We start from the raw sequence: 15870 nt of genomic DNA on the forward strand, positions 1-15870 counted from the left end.
TTTTTTTTTCACATTCTGTCTCTCACAGTTGAAGTGTACCTCTGGTGGAAATTACTGACCTCTGTCATCATTTTAAGTGGGGGAACTTGCACAATCGGTGGCTGACTAAATACTTTTTTGCCCCACTGTAGCTGCCAACATCTGTGAACAAATATAATTCTGTAAAGTTGTTCTATGTAGTGTGTAACTGTTAATATAGAGCATTATTCAATTTATTGCTAATGCAATTATATGGCACATTCACTTCTGAGGAAATTTTAGATGCCACTCATCATCAGAAAGGTTGCCTACCCCTGCATGCATTTATTTCATTATGTTTAGATTACCTTAAATCACTGGTCGCTTGTCTAAGTAAAAACTCCTTGGAACATCTGTAAGTTGTTTAGAATGATGCTGCAAGGGTGCTGACAAAGTCTTCCAAGTACTGAGGTCACGCTGTTACTGACCCACCTGCATTGGATCCCCATTAAATTTAGAGTCCATTTCAACATTCTGGCTTTTAGAGTTCTTCATGGACAAGCACAAACTTATATCAATAAACTTTGAAATCTTTATGTCCCTAACATGCCCCTGAGGCCATGTAGTTGAGGCCTGCTGGCTGTGCATCATACAAAGCTGAAAACTAAAGTAGACAGTGCTTGTGCAACTCTGGAAGGGTCTACCTCTGAAATATGTGGTCTCAGTGGTCTCTTTTAAAATACGGCTAAAAATGAATCTTTTTGGCCTTGTGTTTGGTTAACTTTGGTGTATTTTGTTGTGAAGTACTATGTGATGTTTACCTTAAAAGTTGCTATTGTTGTTGTTTTGTTTTGTTCTCACAAGAAAAGGCAAATATGCTCAAATTATAAGTTTTCACAATTTATTATCAGACTGTTAGAATTTCCACTTGTTTTATGTGGACCTCTGGCTCAGAGGCAAAGGCTGCTGGGCCCAGGCAGAAAACACTTTTATTGCATGTGGTAAAAACAGAATGTTAACACGATTGGTAAAACATTGGAGGGAAGACGTTAGACCACATCTCAGGCTGCACCTTTCAGACACCTATTGCAACATGTAATAATAAAACATGGAGAAAAGACAATTTCAAAAAACCCCCACCGAAAACCGATTAACATTGACTAGAAGCTAACTCTGGTACTAATGTTGGTCGGTCGGTGGGTGGGGTGGGGGGTTTAAAGGGACCAGATTATGTGCTGGAACTCCTCCATAATTTAGGAACCACAAAAGTAAAAGTTCAGTATCGACATGGGAAGAACAAGGCAGCAGTTGTGAATGTCAATGACCAAATAGTCACAGACTTCATCATGGTGGCACGAAGACCCAAAGTCCTCTAGTGGGCCCTGTGTTCACTGCCCAGCATTGCTCAGCATTGCTTAGAAAACTAGAATTGCCAGGTCCACCACTGGTGCCTTGTGATAAGCACACTAACATGTATAAGGAGGAAGGACATCTGCAGGTCACATTGTCTTAGTTTTTAATTGGTTTACTTGCCTGTTGGACATGTTTCGGACCTCAGAAAACAAGTTCTTGTACTGGGCATAATTTTTTGTCTAATTACATGAATTGTAAATAATGAAAGGCATTTTGAACAAGAGGATATTCTGTTTCTCTCCAGACATGCTGGTGCCTCAACAGTCTGCTGAGTCTACACAAGGCCATTTTCCCATATAGAATTAATTAGCCTTAATTCCCAAGGGCACTTGCCTTTCCATCCCTCTGCGCTTCTCTAGGGCATCACATCTAGGATTAACCATGGGCCAGCATGAAGTTGATCGAGAAATTTATATAATTTTAACTTTGATTTTATATATGGTCTTCCGAAAGACAGAGGGATATGTCACATTTTAGGTTTTTAAAAGCAAGGAAATTTGTGCTTTTATAAAACGGATGGTATTTTTTTTTCTTCCAGATAAATAGAAATGTGTTTTGTTTGTTTTTAATTTTGAAATCAAAGGCTTGGGCTTGGATTCGCGCTGCTCTGAACACTGCAGCCTGTGGTATTCACATTCCAAGTTGAGGAAAATCTAATGTCACAATATTTTTTGCCTACATCACGATACATGACATATATCACAATATGTTTAAATAACCTCCAAAAACAAATGTTATTTTTAGCCAATCAGTCATTCAAATCGATCCCTCAGTGTTTTGTTTTGTTTTTTACAAACGACTGTACTGTCAACAGTATGTTTCTTCCTGTTATCAACACTAGACCTTTACCAGCAAACGATCACAGCAACATAAAAGGACATGAAGCAAAAATTCACCACGGTGTACCAGGTAGAAAATGTTCCATTTGGGAGGGGGAAATTAATGATGCATTCGTAGAGTTTGGGAAAAAAAACACTCACAGTGTTTTGCATGCAGACAGCTTAGTATTGCCATGGCAATTTATACTCAATGGTTACGGTAAAGCCATTTTAGCCATCATATATGGAAAAACTTGTGATACAGTATATTCGATATATCGCTCACCCCTAAGTCCAAGACCTTAAAGAGTATTGAGATTTGGAAGTTGCAAGAGTTAGATTGAACATAGTCACTATATATCAAGTTTGCATCAGAGAAATTTTCATTGCCTTCAATGTCTTCCTATCACCAACTCTGCTGTGGTTGTGTAAGATGTAGTCAGAGTTTCTAGCAAATGCTTTGTTTATTGCAGATGTGCCGGAGTCTAATCGGAAAACCTAATTTGAGAACTTGGGCCCATTGTCAGTGACAACTTTATCTGGTATTCAGTGTATTGCACACATTCTCTGGAGCGTCTCAGTAGTGACTGGAGCTGTAAATACCTGAAGTGCAAGACTACTTGGGGCTCCTATTTTTTTTAAATCAATGTAGACAACCAGAGGATCGAGGCAACAAACAAGGCAAGTCCCCTGGACTCGATTGGACTGGGTGTTTTAAACAGAGAGACCATCTACACTTCCTGTTTTGTAGGACTACACGATATGACCAAAATTATATAGTGCAATTCCTACAAATTTAGTGAATAGTTTATATCATTACCACATCAAAAGTTTCTTTTTTTTTACATTTAGATTAGATTAAATAATATGGACCTTACATGGTGTTATCCAGTAGTGACACACACTGGATGACTCACACAATCATCCAGTGATTGGATACAATGGCAAAAAATGCAATGGCAATTTTTTTTTGCCATTGCATGAAACCATATATTTATAGATGTAACTTGTAATAGACATTATTATTTTTCTGAGTCTTTATTACATGGCGTACCACAGGGAAAAGCCTGTTCTAATGTTTGAGTCTGAGGTTTATTATGAGGACCTGGCTCATATTTGCCTCTTATTCATAAACTCTCTCTGTACTCTTTAATGTGATTCTTGCAAAGAAGGTTTGTTGTGTTTGTGTCTGTGGTGGGGACCATTTTCTTGTATAATTTGTGCAGTTTTCTCCTCCATGTCACACTTTTCATAACTGAATCACGTCCACGCCACAGAGGTAGGCCCTCGTTTAGGAACGAGCTCCTCAATTTGTTTTGCCTGGTTCTTCTGCTGTACCGTGGTGATTATTGCAAACTGTCATCTAAGTCAATGAAAACATATTACAGTAAACCGTGTCTTTTGCGACAGCACAAAATAAACAATAGATGTTTTGATATCATCATCTGATATATTTTGTTATATCTCACATCTCTGTATTGAGGTGCTGGTTCCACGGATCGGCAACATCTGCACTTTATAAAGAACTCAAACAGCAACTTGCTTAGAGCCAAAATAAATTTTACACATATAGTATAACTTTAAACAAAGCTACATTCAACATCTATAGAACAAACTTATACAGTTACACAAAAACTATACTAAACAAAGTTGTTGGGGTTTTGTTTTGTTTTTTTACTCGCTACTGAGCAGGGTGAAATTCTGAACAATAACTCCACAAAGTCACTTCAAACCTTAACAAATAGCCAAGGCTACATTAACATTTTCATCATAATAAAAAATAAAAAATTTCATTGTATGTTGTTAGCCTGTCTCTTACCATTCTCACTTTCTATATTTTTGGCTAATTTCACTCAGTAATATTCGAGTGTTTGTACTCACAGTTTTTCAACATACTTTGTTTTTAACAGTTAATATATATTTTTTGTAGAAATGCAGAATTCAGTGACAAGAAACTGGACAGGGAAACAAGCAATCTTGTTTTAACTGTCCATCCATCTTTTTCCACCAATTTTCTTACTTCTTTGACATTACACATGATCGTTGTGATGTATGGTATCACACATCACATTTGGAGTGACAGGATATTGTGCTATAGTTTGACTCACTTATTAACACCCAGGCATTTTAAGACAGTTATAGTTGGGAGGAGCTGCTCACTGACCCACTGGTACATTAATGATTATTTTCGTTGCTGGGTTTCTTAAGATCTCAGCAGTTGGAAGTGGGTTTGATGTACACAAGGATTGATTGAGTCAGGGAAGAAGAGCTACATGGATATGTTCATGTACCCAGGTTTGGCTAATCAGGGTGCAAACAAGCAGTACTCAAAATGCCAGCTGTTGCTGTACACACGTTACTGAGGCTACCTCCACACGTACCCGGGTATTTTTGAAAACGTAGATTTTTCTATGTGTTTGCACCTTTCGTCCACACGTAAACGGCGTTTTCGGTCACTGAAAACTGAGATTTTTAAAACCTCCGGCCAGGGTGGATATTTTTGAAAACTCAGTTTTTGCATTTCCGTGTGGACAAGAAAAACGGAGAAAACGCAGAAAATGCAGCGTCAAGGGTGTGCGCCTTTTTTGACGTAATACTGTGCGCCACATTATTGTTTCGGTGAAATGAATTTCTACAATACTGTTACTGTTAATTGTACTCTCTGCAGCGTTTAAATGCTTACATATACACACACAGTTACTGTCCCTCCACACATACGACTCGGTTCTGCTTCTATGCCCCATCCTTGTTTACTATTTCCCACTGAGGCTTCTAGACTTCTGATTGGCCAACATTTCTACATGATTAGAAATATATTGCCACCATTTCTGCGTTTACGTGTGGACGGGATTATTTTTTAAAACGGAAACGGAAAATCTCCGTTTTCAAAAATACCTGTGTACGTTTTTTTTTCCAGTTAAATGATAGATGGTAGCACTTTATATGTTTATTTATTCTAACAATTTGTGGTCTTTTGTTATGCAGTAAAGGGAACAGCAAACTTGACTACTTTGTATGGAGAAACCATTGTTATGCCATGCAATGGTGGAGCTCCACCACCGAAAGATCTGATGTTCATCAAGTGGAAATATGTAAGTACACACTGACATTGAGTTACTTGTGAAGTAAGCAACCAGCTGTGTGAATATCACCATCCAGTCTAAAGCTGGGCATACACTGCAATTTTTTTTCAGTCGCATTATGCAGCTTCTGCTCAAACTGTGGGATTGAATCACAGGGATTAGAAGTTCGTAGGTCACAATGCATGGTCTCACACTATACAGCCCGGTGCTCTGATGCGACCTGTTGTGAAGGCCCACCTTTTAGCACATCCCAGCACACCCACTCACTAAACTCTGAGCCTTCCTTCCTTCATAACACGACCTGAGTGCTCACACTGTGCGTCCATAACATGAAGCTTATAACACAAAATCTGTCTCTCTCTCTCTCCCTCTCTGTCTTTCACTCACACAGACACACACCACCACCATCAACTTTGCTAAATTGCTAATGAAAAACATTGACCAGCCAGCTGCAATGGAGCAGCAATGTCCATCCAACTCTTTTCACGGTTGTTGTGTGACAAATTGCACAGTGCATGCCCAGCTTAAGGGAATGAATAAAACAAAACTATGAGAGAGTGTCCTGTCTAGGGCAAAACTTTAGGCTTATGTCCATCATAAATCTACAGCTAGTGTCTTCAAGACTTATATAAAGAAGTCAGATAAATATGGCTCCACTTAATCCACACTGTAATTAAAGAGATTACCTGGCAAAGATGACCTGTTGAATTTTGCATTATGAGTTAGCAGTGTACACCCATTCTAATTAGCACATATGTGATACATTTGTACGTTCTACTTGGAGAATGCTTGAATGAAAGCTTAAATGCATTGTTTAAAATTGTTCTATTTTTGTGCATGTCTATATAAATACGCTTGAAGAATGAAGATTTGTACAGATTTGACAAACCCTGTCTTCTTTGTCTTATTGTTCTGTTGCCTTACACTTTAGGAAAAAGATGATGGCACACCTGGTGATCTGTTAATCAAACAGGCTCACAGTGACCAGGCCACAGTTCAGGCCACAGATGGTTATGCTCAACGGGTCAGCATCAATAGGCACTTCAGCCTGCTCATTACCCAGGCCTCACTCAAAGACCAGAGGACTTTCACCTGCATGGTGGTGTCAGACGCCAACCTCATGGAGTATCCCGTCTCTGTTGTTGTTTACAGTAAGCTTAACTACAATCTTGAATTTTGCTCCTCCCCTTATTTATTCACCAAGGCTGTCTAAACTTCATTTTTGTAAAAACAACAAAAACAAAAAACCAAAGCGAGCTTTTGGTAAAAGTGTGACATAATAATATTTCTAATCTTTTTGCAACTTTAATTCATGGTGGCTGTGGCTACAATGTAGCTTCCCCATCACCAGTGTGTGAATGTGTGTGTGAATGGGTGGATGACTGGTTGTGTAAAGCGCTTTGGGGTCCTTAGGGACTAGTAAAAGCGCTATACAAATACAGGCCATTAATGTCAGACTTGTGGTTCTGAAATGGGAGACAGAGCCTTCAGCTTTCAGGCACCTCTTTGGGGAATCAGCTCCCAGCTTGGATTTATGAGACAGACACTCTCTCTACTTTTTAAATCAGGCTTAAAATTCCTGGATAAGTGGCCTGATTCAGCGATAAAGCACATAGTTAGGCTGGAACAGGTCCTCCTTTAGTAATGCTGCAATAGACCTGGCTTCTCGGGGCTTCCCATGATAAACTGGGCTTTATTGTCCTCTCACCCCTTTGGACGCATCATGTGTTTAAACACCACTCTGCATTTAATTAAGGAGTTTTCATTATTCTCTTGCCCTCTTCCACAGCATGTCTTTTGTCCTGTCCTCCTCCCCTCACTCCCAACCAATCATGGGAGATAGCCGTCCCTCCCTGAGCCTGGTTCTGCCTGTTAAAAGGGAGTTTTTACCTCCCGTTGTCTTTTCCCGCCTGTCCCATTTGTTTTTTTTTTGCCATCAGAATTGTCTAAAGGCCAAGAAAGATGCCCAACGGATTTACTTTACCAAATGGACCATCCCAGCCTTGCCGTATTGGTCTATTTGATTCACCTTTGTTTCTATTGTTTATTTTATTTTATTTCCACCTGCTACACATGTGACAGACATGGCTGGGGGAAAGGAAAGGGAGAAAGAAAGAGAGGTAGGGAAAGAAAAACAGTGGGGAAGAGGAACAGTGATAAAGGGCAAAAAACAGCAAAACAAACAGACAAAAAATACATATATCAATCACCTGGATCACCTGTTGAGAAAGAAAAAAAAGAAAACAAGCAAAAACAAAAGAGAGCAATATAATAAACAACATCATTGCAATAATCTATGTGAATATAAAGATAAATACTAAATATTGAATATTATTGTGCAGCATGTAAGATTGACAGCGCACAGTGTGCTTTGAGGTAGGAGCCAAAAAGGGTGTAGTTTGTGTCTGTGAGCACCCGTGTGTACACCTGTGAGCATGAGCGCGTTGTATTCGAAAGGTTCCTTCATGTAATGATCTGCTAGAGGGTGTGGGGAGCCATAGCCCTGTCCTCCTGAAGCAGGTATGGAGGAGATCTGGGCTCCAGACATCCAGAGACCCTCAGAGCACAAGAGACCAAGAAAGACAAACGGAAGGGCAACCGTGCCACTCTCTCAAAAAGAGCTGAGGAAAAAGGAAAAACTACCTCCCGTTGTCACCAAAGTGTTTGCTCATTAGTGGTCGTCTGATTGTTGGGGTTTCTTTGTATTATTTTAGGGTCTTTACTTTACAATATTACGGCAACTTTTGTTGTAATTTGATGCAATCTAAAATTTGAATTTAATTCGAAACCTTGATTTTGTCCTTTTGTGTTTGCAGAGAAGCCATCACCAGTGCGGATTATGGACAAAAGTGAATCATTACAGAAAGACAAATTAACAGCGGTAAGTCTCAGTGTTTGTCCATCAGATGTGTCAGGTTGTTCCATGATGCAGCGTGAATTGTGTATACAGAAATGTTTGCAAAATCTAGTTATGCAGTATTAGGTGAGAGAGAGAGAGAGAGAGAGAGAGAGATTTAGTGGTGGAGAATGCAGAAAGCATGACCTTGTTCTTATAGCATTTTCATTAGATCACAAAAGTCAGTCAATGTCTGTTTTGCCATGAAGGTGACTGTAATGAAGGCAGGTTTTGTTGTTGACAGTCACTGTTAGACTGCTCCTTCTGAAGGCCACGTCTAATTTTGTCACAATGTGGTTTTTACTTGTGAAAGTACTAAGAGCTTGCTTCAGCATTATACATGAAATAGTATCAGCTTAGACAAGTCTTTGTGGTTTATACTAGGCTGAAACGAAGCTTTATAACATCTAAAGCATATTATACAGTAACCAGTGGCATCATTGTAACATTGTATGTGTAAAATTACATTGTCTGTCTTTACAACAGAGACCTTTCATAAGATTTCTTTTTTCAATTTGAAATGACTTGCTTATTTGGTTATCTCTAGGCCAGAATGTGCCTGCTCCGCTCACCTCTGCAAAACCATGTTTCACAGAAACTTGTATTTATACACACTGTTACTGCACAGAAAGCAGCTGCCATATTCTCCTGAACAATAGCTGTCGTGACTTAGACAACACAGCTACATAAGGGCTAGTATAAGAGGACTATAGTCAAAACTAGAAGCGAAGACTTTGTAGAGTGGTTTTTTTTTTTTGTTTGTTTGTTTGGTTGGGTTTTTTGCAAGTTTTAACAGTTTTAACTGTTTTAACATCTCCCTCTGCATATCTGTATATTCCTGAGCTCCTGTGCTGTATTATCATTAAAATGTTAGTAAAAACCGAAACAATTGTATACTCCTGTCTTCAGCCCAGCTGCGGAGGCTGCAGCACAACATGCAAGGTTAAAAAAATCAAGATGTGCACAATTAGCCAACACACCACAAAGATTGTGTTGTGCGACACATGAGACACCAAAATCGGTGTGCAAAGTTTCATGCTACCATCTGCACCTACCCTGCAATGAACACCCCATTCTGCAGGCATTAAGTAGTAATTGTTTTTAAGCCGAGATGAGGAAACTTTCATAGCAGATAGTATAAACAACTGAAGTAGGGGAAAAAAGAAATTCCAAGCAGTATTGAATGTGTATGTTACATAAGATGTGACTAATGAAAGGAAAATAAACTGATGGAAAAATAATAAAAAATGGAAAACTTGGCCCCTACAATCACACTTTCTGTTGTATATGTATGCTGCATTTTGCTGGTATAGCTTTGGTCCACTTGTCCTTGAAGAGGAAGGGGCACTGCAGCTCAGATATTATTGTTTATCTAGATAACGTTTAACTTCTAGAAATTATGTAGTTAAAAGTTAGATGTTTTCTTGAACTTAACCATGTTCTACTTTTAGCTCCGACCACCATGATTGCAGCAGTAGGAAGGAAATATATTTAGGAATAATGTCTTTTATGCTTTAAGTAGTGTTCTAAAGAACCAAGTAAATATTTAAATGGTGATTTACTAAGGGAGAAACACTACCCAAACCTAACTGCCACTCGGCCCTCATTAAATCATGAATAAACTACGATTAACCACAGTTTTTTTGTTTTGTTTTTTAAAAGCTGAGTTCAGTTGTACTGGTCATATCCAGGCCTGATTTTTTTTTTCATACCAGTTGCATCAAGAAATCGCTTAAGTAGCAACTTACAACTTTTCTGACAAATTTAAGTAAATTAAAAGATCAATCTCAATCTAAAGAAACCTCTGATAACAAAGTTATTAACATTTATCAGTTTGGAAAGGGTTACAAAGCCATTTCTAAGGCTTTGCGACTCCAGTAAACCACAGAGATTATTATTTACAATGGGGAAACCTAGAACGCTGGTGAATCTTCCCAGGAGTGGCTGTGTGATGAATCACATCCACTCCTAAGAAGTCAGAAAGGTCAATCAGAGAGTCCAAGTAAATGTCAGCAGTTGTTAAAATTGCTGTACTTGACATATGACATATCTGGGATGTTAATGATCTAAAACCTTTAAGTGTGACAAAAATGCAAGTTGGTGTATAATTGTTTATGTTTTGTTTTCTTTCATTTTTAGGTTGGAACATGTGTTGTGGCAGAAGCAAACCCTCCAGCCACTATCAAGTGGAGAAAAAATGGACAACTTTTGAAAGATGATCAAAAATGTAATGCATTTCTTCCCTTACGGTCACCTGTAAACTATCCAGTTACACTGGGGAAGTTGCTGTCATAGATATCCCTCTAGAGGGCATCATATTTATTCAAGAGAATAGCTAAAACGATATATGATAAAATTCATTGCTTACTTGTCAGAAGGAACACAGTAATACATTATAATTATTAAATAAATGTTACATAATTTCCATAGGGATTAATAAAATATTCTGATTCTGATTAATAGGAAAGTCCTTGACTTTCATTGTCTAAATCAAAGCAATGTTGGAATAGTAACAGCTGACGAAATCTGTGTGTCTTTGACTGTTTGTCTGTCTGTCTGTCTGTCTGTCTGTGTGGGTATGTACATGTGTCTGGTGTGGTTGTCATCTTGCCTTTCCAGCTGTTGTGATCACTAACCACTTGAAGCTGGATCCTGACACAGGCCTATCCACCATGCTCTCCACCCTCCAATATGCAGCCACCAAAGAGGATGCTGATGCAATCTTTGCCTGTGAAGCCACACACACACTGATTAATCAGGAGACTGAGCTGGAACCTTTTCCCATTCACTGTGAGTGGAAGGCAGTGCTGACATCTGTCTGTATCACTGTACTACAACTATATGAAATCTGTTTTTTCCATCTTCTCATATAGAGCTACATTGCCACAAAGTAATTTTAATTTTAATACTTGTATGCTTAAGGTTTTTAGGAAAATGGCTAAAATGCTTTCATTGCTGTTAGATAAGATCCAATGAAAATTTTGGAAGAAATTCCATAGTGTGTAAAACTGCATGCTTCAACTCATGCACCATGTTTTTTAAGAGATTCCCTTCAAAGGTGTGGAACAGCAAACCAAACTGTGAATTTTAAAATCTGACAAGAGGAAATGTAAAATTCTTTGCATTTCAGGGATGTTTTCTGTCTAATATTTTTTTTATTATATACACTACCAGTCAAAAGTTTTAGAACACCAATTCTTTCCAGTTATTTATCACAATGCAAGGCGATTAAGTCCAATGAATAGCTTAAAATGGTAAAAAAGGTAAGTAGAGAACTGCCAGAGGATAAAAAAATACATTATTTATTATTTAAAATAATAGTTATATAATAGTATAATATAATGTAATAGTGGTCGTAGTAAGCAAGTCTCAGTTTCAACTGTGAAGAGAAGACTTCGACCTGCAGGTTTGACTGGACGAGTTACAGCAAGAAAGCCATTGCTAAGACATCAGAATAAGACAAAGAGACTTGCCTGGGCCATGAAACACCACCATTGGACTACTGAAGACTGGAAGAAGGTATTATGGACCAATGAATCAAAATTTAAAATCTTCGGTTCATCATGCAGGATCTTTGTACGCCTTCGAATAGGTGAAAGGACTGTCAAACTGTCAAACATGGAGAAGGAAGTGTGATGGTCTGGGGCTGTTTTCCTGGATCCAGGTTCAGTGACTTGTACAGAGTGAGAGGCACCCTGAACTAAAACAGCTACCACAGCATTATGCAGTGCCATGAAATACCCTCTGGTATGCACCTAGTTGGTCAGCGGTTCATCCTACAGCAAGATAATGACCCAAAACCTAAGTCCAAGCTATGCCAGAACTACCTCAGGAAAACAAACCAGATGGTAAGCTTGAAAACATGGAGTGACCAGCACAGTCTACAGACTTAAATCCCATCAAGCTAGTTTGGGATGAACTGGACAGAAGGGTGAAAGCACAGCAACCTACAAGTGCCACACATTAATGGGAATGTCTGCAACAGATATGGAAAGAACTTTCTGAAGAATATTTGATTCTATTGTAGAAAGAATGCCACTGATCTGTTCAGCTGTTATATGTGCCAAAGGTGGCTACTTTTATGACTCCAAAGTTAGAATATATTTTGGTCTATAAATTGATTCCATGATTTCTTTTTCCACTGAATTTGTTTAGTTTTACTATGCTTTCATTTCAGCGTGCAATGAGACATTAAACTGCATAATAAAAATTTAAAAAAATTGAAAAAATGGGGTTTTCTAAAACTTTTGACCAGTGTATAGCTGCCATGTTCAATTTACTTTCAGTTTAGCCACAGATTAATCCTAATTACTGCATTTCTCACCTCTCCTGTCTTTTCTGTTACTGGAATGTTAGATTAGATGGAAGGGGGTTGTTGGATAATTAAGTCCTTGCTGGGACTACATCATGGGAGAATTTTATATTTGTGAATTGCTTTCAGTTCATACCTATCGCTCAGTAGATAAAGTACTGATCAGTCATATAATAATAATAATAATAATAATAATTTTATTTTATACCAATTAAATGAGTTGAGCCAGTTTGAGAGTTATCTATTCGTCAGTTGGAGGTGTCTTTGAATAATATTTCATATTTACAGATCCATCGGAGCAGGTTACTCTCCAGATTATGTCACAGCCGTCCATTATAGAAGGAGATAATGTGACACTAAAGTGTACTGCTGATGGCAACCCTCCACCTAGATCCTTCTTTTTTCACATTAAGGTGAGCCAGATCCCATTGTTTATCTTGCAGATGAGTAAAAATGTTTCTTGATCCACCAAACGGTCAAAAGAGACTTGGCACTTATGTTCACGTAGAACACAAGATTTTCAGGTTTTGGTGGTCAGAGGACCTCCCAAAATGTGATGATCTCAGGTGGAGTTTTGGTTAGATCATTTTTTGACCACATGTAATAACTGATGATGCCACATTATTTACCCACCTGATAAATTCAAATTTAGTTGAGTTTTTACTGGTGTTATAAAAATCTTGACAGACATAAATGTAAACTCTAGCTTGACTGGTTGACATATATTGTACTTAATGCATGCTTAATATGCAGTCACTGACCACTTTATCACATCTGTTCAGCTACTTATTAAGACTAATAACTAATCAGCTAATTTTACAGCAGCAACCTAATGTATTTAAGCATGTAGTTATGATCAAGATGACTTGCTCATGTTTAAACTGAGCGTCAACATGGGGAAGAAAGATGGTTAAAAAGTGTCCTTGAATGTGCCGTTTGATGGTGCCAAAAAGGCTGGTCTAAGTAGTTCAGCAGCACTGTAATTTTCCCACAAAGCCATCTCTAGAATTTACAGAGGATGGTCTAAAAAAGAGAAAGTATACAGTGAGCAACAAATAGCAGCAAATGTCTGTGTGAAGATTCTATGTTGATACCACAGGTTAGAGGATGGCCAGAATGCTTCAAGCTGATTGAAGGCAACAGAAACTCAAATAACCACTTATTGTAACCAATGTGCAATGCAAAAGAGCATTTCTGAAAGTGCAACACTACAAACCTTGAAACAGAACAGTATCAACTGTTCAGGCTAGTTGTGTTGGCATAATAGGGGGATATTGTCTTGGTACACTTTTGGCCCCTTAATAGCAAATTGAGCATCTTTCAAATGCCACAGCCTAGTTGAGTATTTTTGCACACTATGGCCATTCCTTTATGATGATTAAGGCTTTTCTGTGGTCCAACCTGATACTGTCAAGGTCCAACTAATGAAGTGCCCCGTGAGTGAATGTGGTACTTCTAGTTATTATTGTCTTTTTGTCTGTTTTTTTTAATGGTATTTCTCTTAACTCCTGCTCTTCACCAGGGCACGAAAGTGCTGGTTGAAAATTCGGACAACTACACTGTAACTGCCATCAACAGAAAGGATACGGGTGAATACAAATGCTCACTGGTTGACAACGAGAAAGTGGAGGCCTCCCAGAACATTGTTGTTAGTTGTGAGTACTTATGACATAACCAGAGCTAAAGCATACTATAACATAACAAAGGACCAAGGACAAATGACTGTGGCAGAACAAACAAAATATAATGTTTCCCACCTGGAGTGAACATTTTTTAATTCCTGTTTATAACAAGGCACTTTGTTTACTGATGCTTTTGGGTTGTGTTTTTTTTAAATATGTTTCCAGCTAAAATAATATCCATAAATTTAAAATATTCAGAGGTGCAAATTAGCTCAATCTACAGACATACTTAATCATCACTGATTAATTACACTGAATGAGTATGAATATGTTATTCTAGTGTTATTATTGTATCATTATTATTATCCTATTATTACCCCACACACCCAGCCATCCATGTGATGCAAAAGAAAATATGAATCATCAGATCTGGCCACCTTCTTCCTTTGCTCCATTGTCCATTTCTGATGCTCACGTGCCCGTTGTTGGTGCTTTAGGCGGTGGACATAACCCTAACTGGTTTAGAACCAGAATTAAGTTTTTCAGCAGTTTGGGCTATAGTAGCTTGTCTGCTGGACAAGGTGTAAAAACAGCCACAGCTGAAGTTTAGGTGCTGTTTTAACATTGTCCTCTATGGGCAAGGTGGATGGGGGAGGCTGCGCTTCGGTGACATTTCTTAGAGAGAACCATAAATCTTATCTCAGTGAGGATGACACTGGATGAAAGAGGACAACAATTTTTCAGACTACTCTCCAGCCTCAGTCTTTACAGTTGGTAATGTCAACATGCAGTAGTGGGAACATTCAATGAAAAATCTAATTCTTCATAAACTTAAACTGTTACTGTTTGAAAACCGTAAAAGATATCAAAACACCGAGTAATACCTGAAAAGTTAAAGGTCTTGGGGCCCATTAAAAGTTTTGCGTTTTTCTCTAGCTCAAAGTATGCTGAAGTAGTTAAGTTTCAATGTAGGGTGGGTTTGAAGAGGATTTTTTTTTTTTTTTAAAAATCATAAGAAGTTTAAAAGTTACAATAAAAAGTAATAGCACACCTCACCAGAGGAAGCTGAACATTTTGGTATCAGAACTTTTTTTGTAGCACAAAGTATGTGGAAGTAGTTAAGTGCCAAAAATGTGCAGCAGGATAACAATCATGTGAATGCTTAAGAGAAAGTTGGCAAATGGCGACATGGTGAATGAATACTATGAATATAATTAGAAGGTGAATCAATAGAGAGTGTGCTTTGGATAGCACAGGATGATTACACTGTGAAATAGACGTCATCTATAAGTTTTCAGAAAACAGGTAACAGGAACAGAAAATGACACTTTACCGCAGTGAGAGCCAACACACTGAATCAATGGCAGTTTTTTCCTTTGGCCTAAAACGGCCAAAATGAATGAAACTGTGCTATCACACTAAAGAACAACAAGTGCTATACCGTGATAAAACAATAAATAAACAGTAAAGAAATAAATTTTTAAAAATTAACAGAATTGAACTTACTTGACTCTTTTTTTTCTGTTGTATGTGTTGCCAGACCTGGACCTAAGTCTGAGTCCCACTGGAGAGGTTGTGAAGAACGTTGGGGAAACCCTGTCTGTGAAGATAGAGAAGAGTACCTCAGGTGATGCTAAAGAGTTATGGAAAAAGGTAAGGACTGTGTGAATACAGTGGGGCAAAAAAGTATTTAGTCAGCCACCGATTGTGCAAGTTCCCCCACTTAAAATGATGACAGAGGTCAGTAATTTGCACCAGAGGTACACTT

General features: G+C 38.2%; 1 protein-coding gene across 1 annotated transcript in view; it reads left to right on the plus strand.

Annotated features, from left to right (window-relative positions):
* Positions 1-15870, plus strand: part of LOC102202101 (CD166 antigen homolog) — a 43468-nt gene that overhangs the window by 13141 nt on the left and 14457 nt on the right. The window contains exons 2-9 of the mRNA XM_005754624.1: positions 5175-5281; positions 6204-6423; positions 8089-8153; positions 10308-10395; positions 10788-10958; positions 12769-12893; positions 14003-14135; positions 15643-15755. Of these exons, the coding sequence (XP_005754681.1) occupies positions 5175-5281; positions 6204-6423; positions 8089-8153; positions 10308-10395; positions 10788-10958; positions 12769-12893; positions 14003-14135; positions 15643-15755 (1022 nt within the window). The remainder of the gene's footprint in view (positions 1-5174; positions 5282-6203; positions 6424-8088; positions 8154-10307; positions 10396-10787; positions 10959-12768; positions 12894-14002; positions 14136-15642; positions 15756-15870) is intronic.

This window comes from Pundamilia nyererei, unplaced genomic scaffold (assembly GCF_000239375.1).
Source record: "Pundamilia nyererei isolate P.nyererei 1_Seehausen unplaced genomic scaffold, PunNye1.0 scaffold00609, whole genome shotgun sequence".
Taxonomy (NCBI): Eukaryota; Metazoa; Chordata; class Actinopteri; order Cichliformes; family Cichlidae; genus Pundamilia; species Pundamilia nyererei.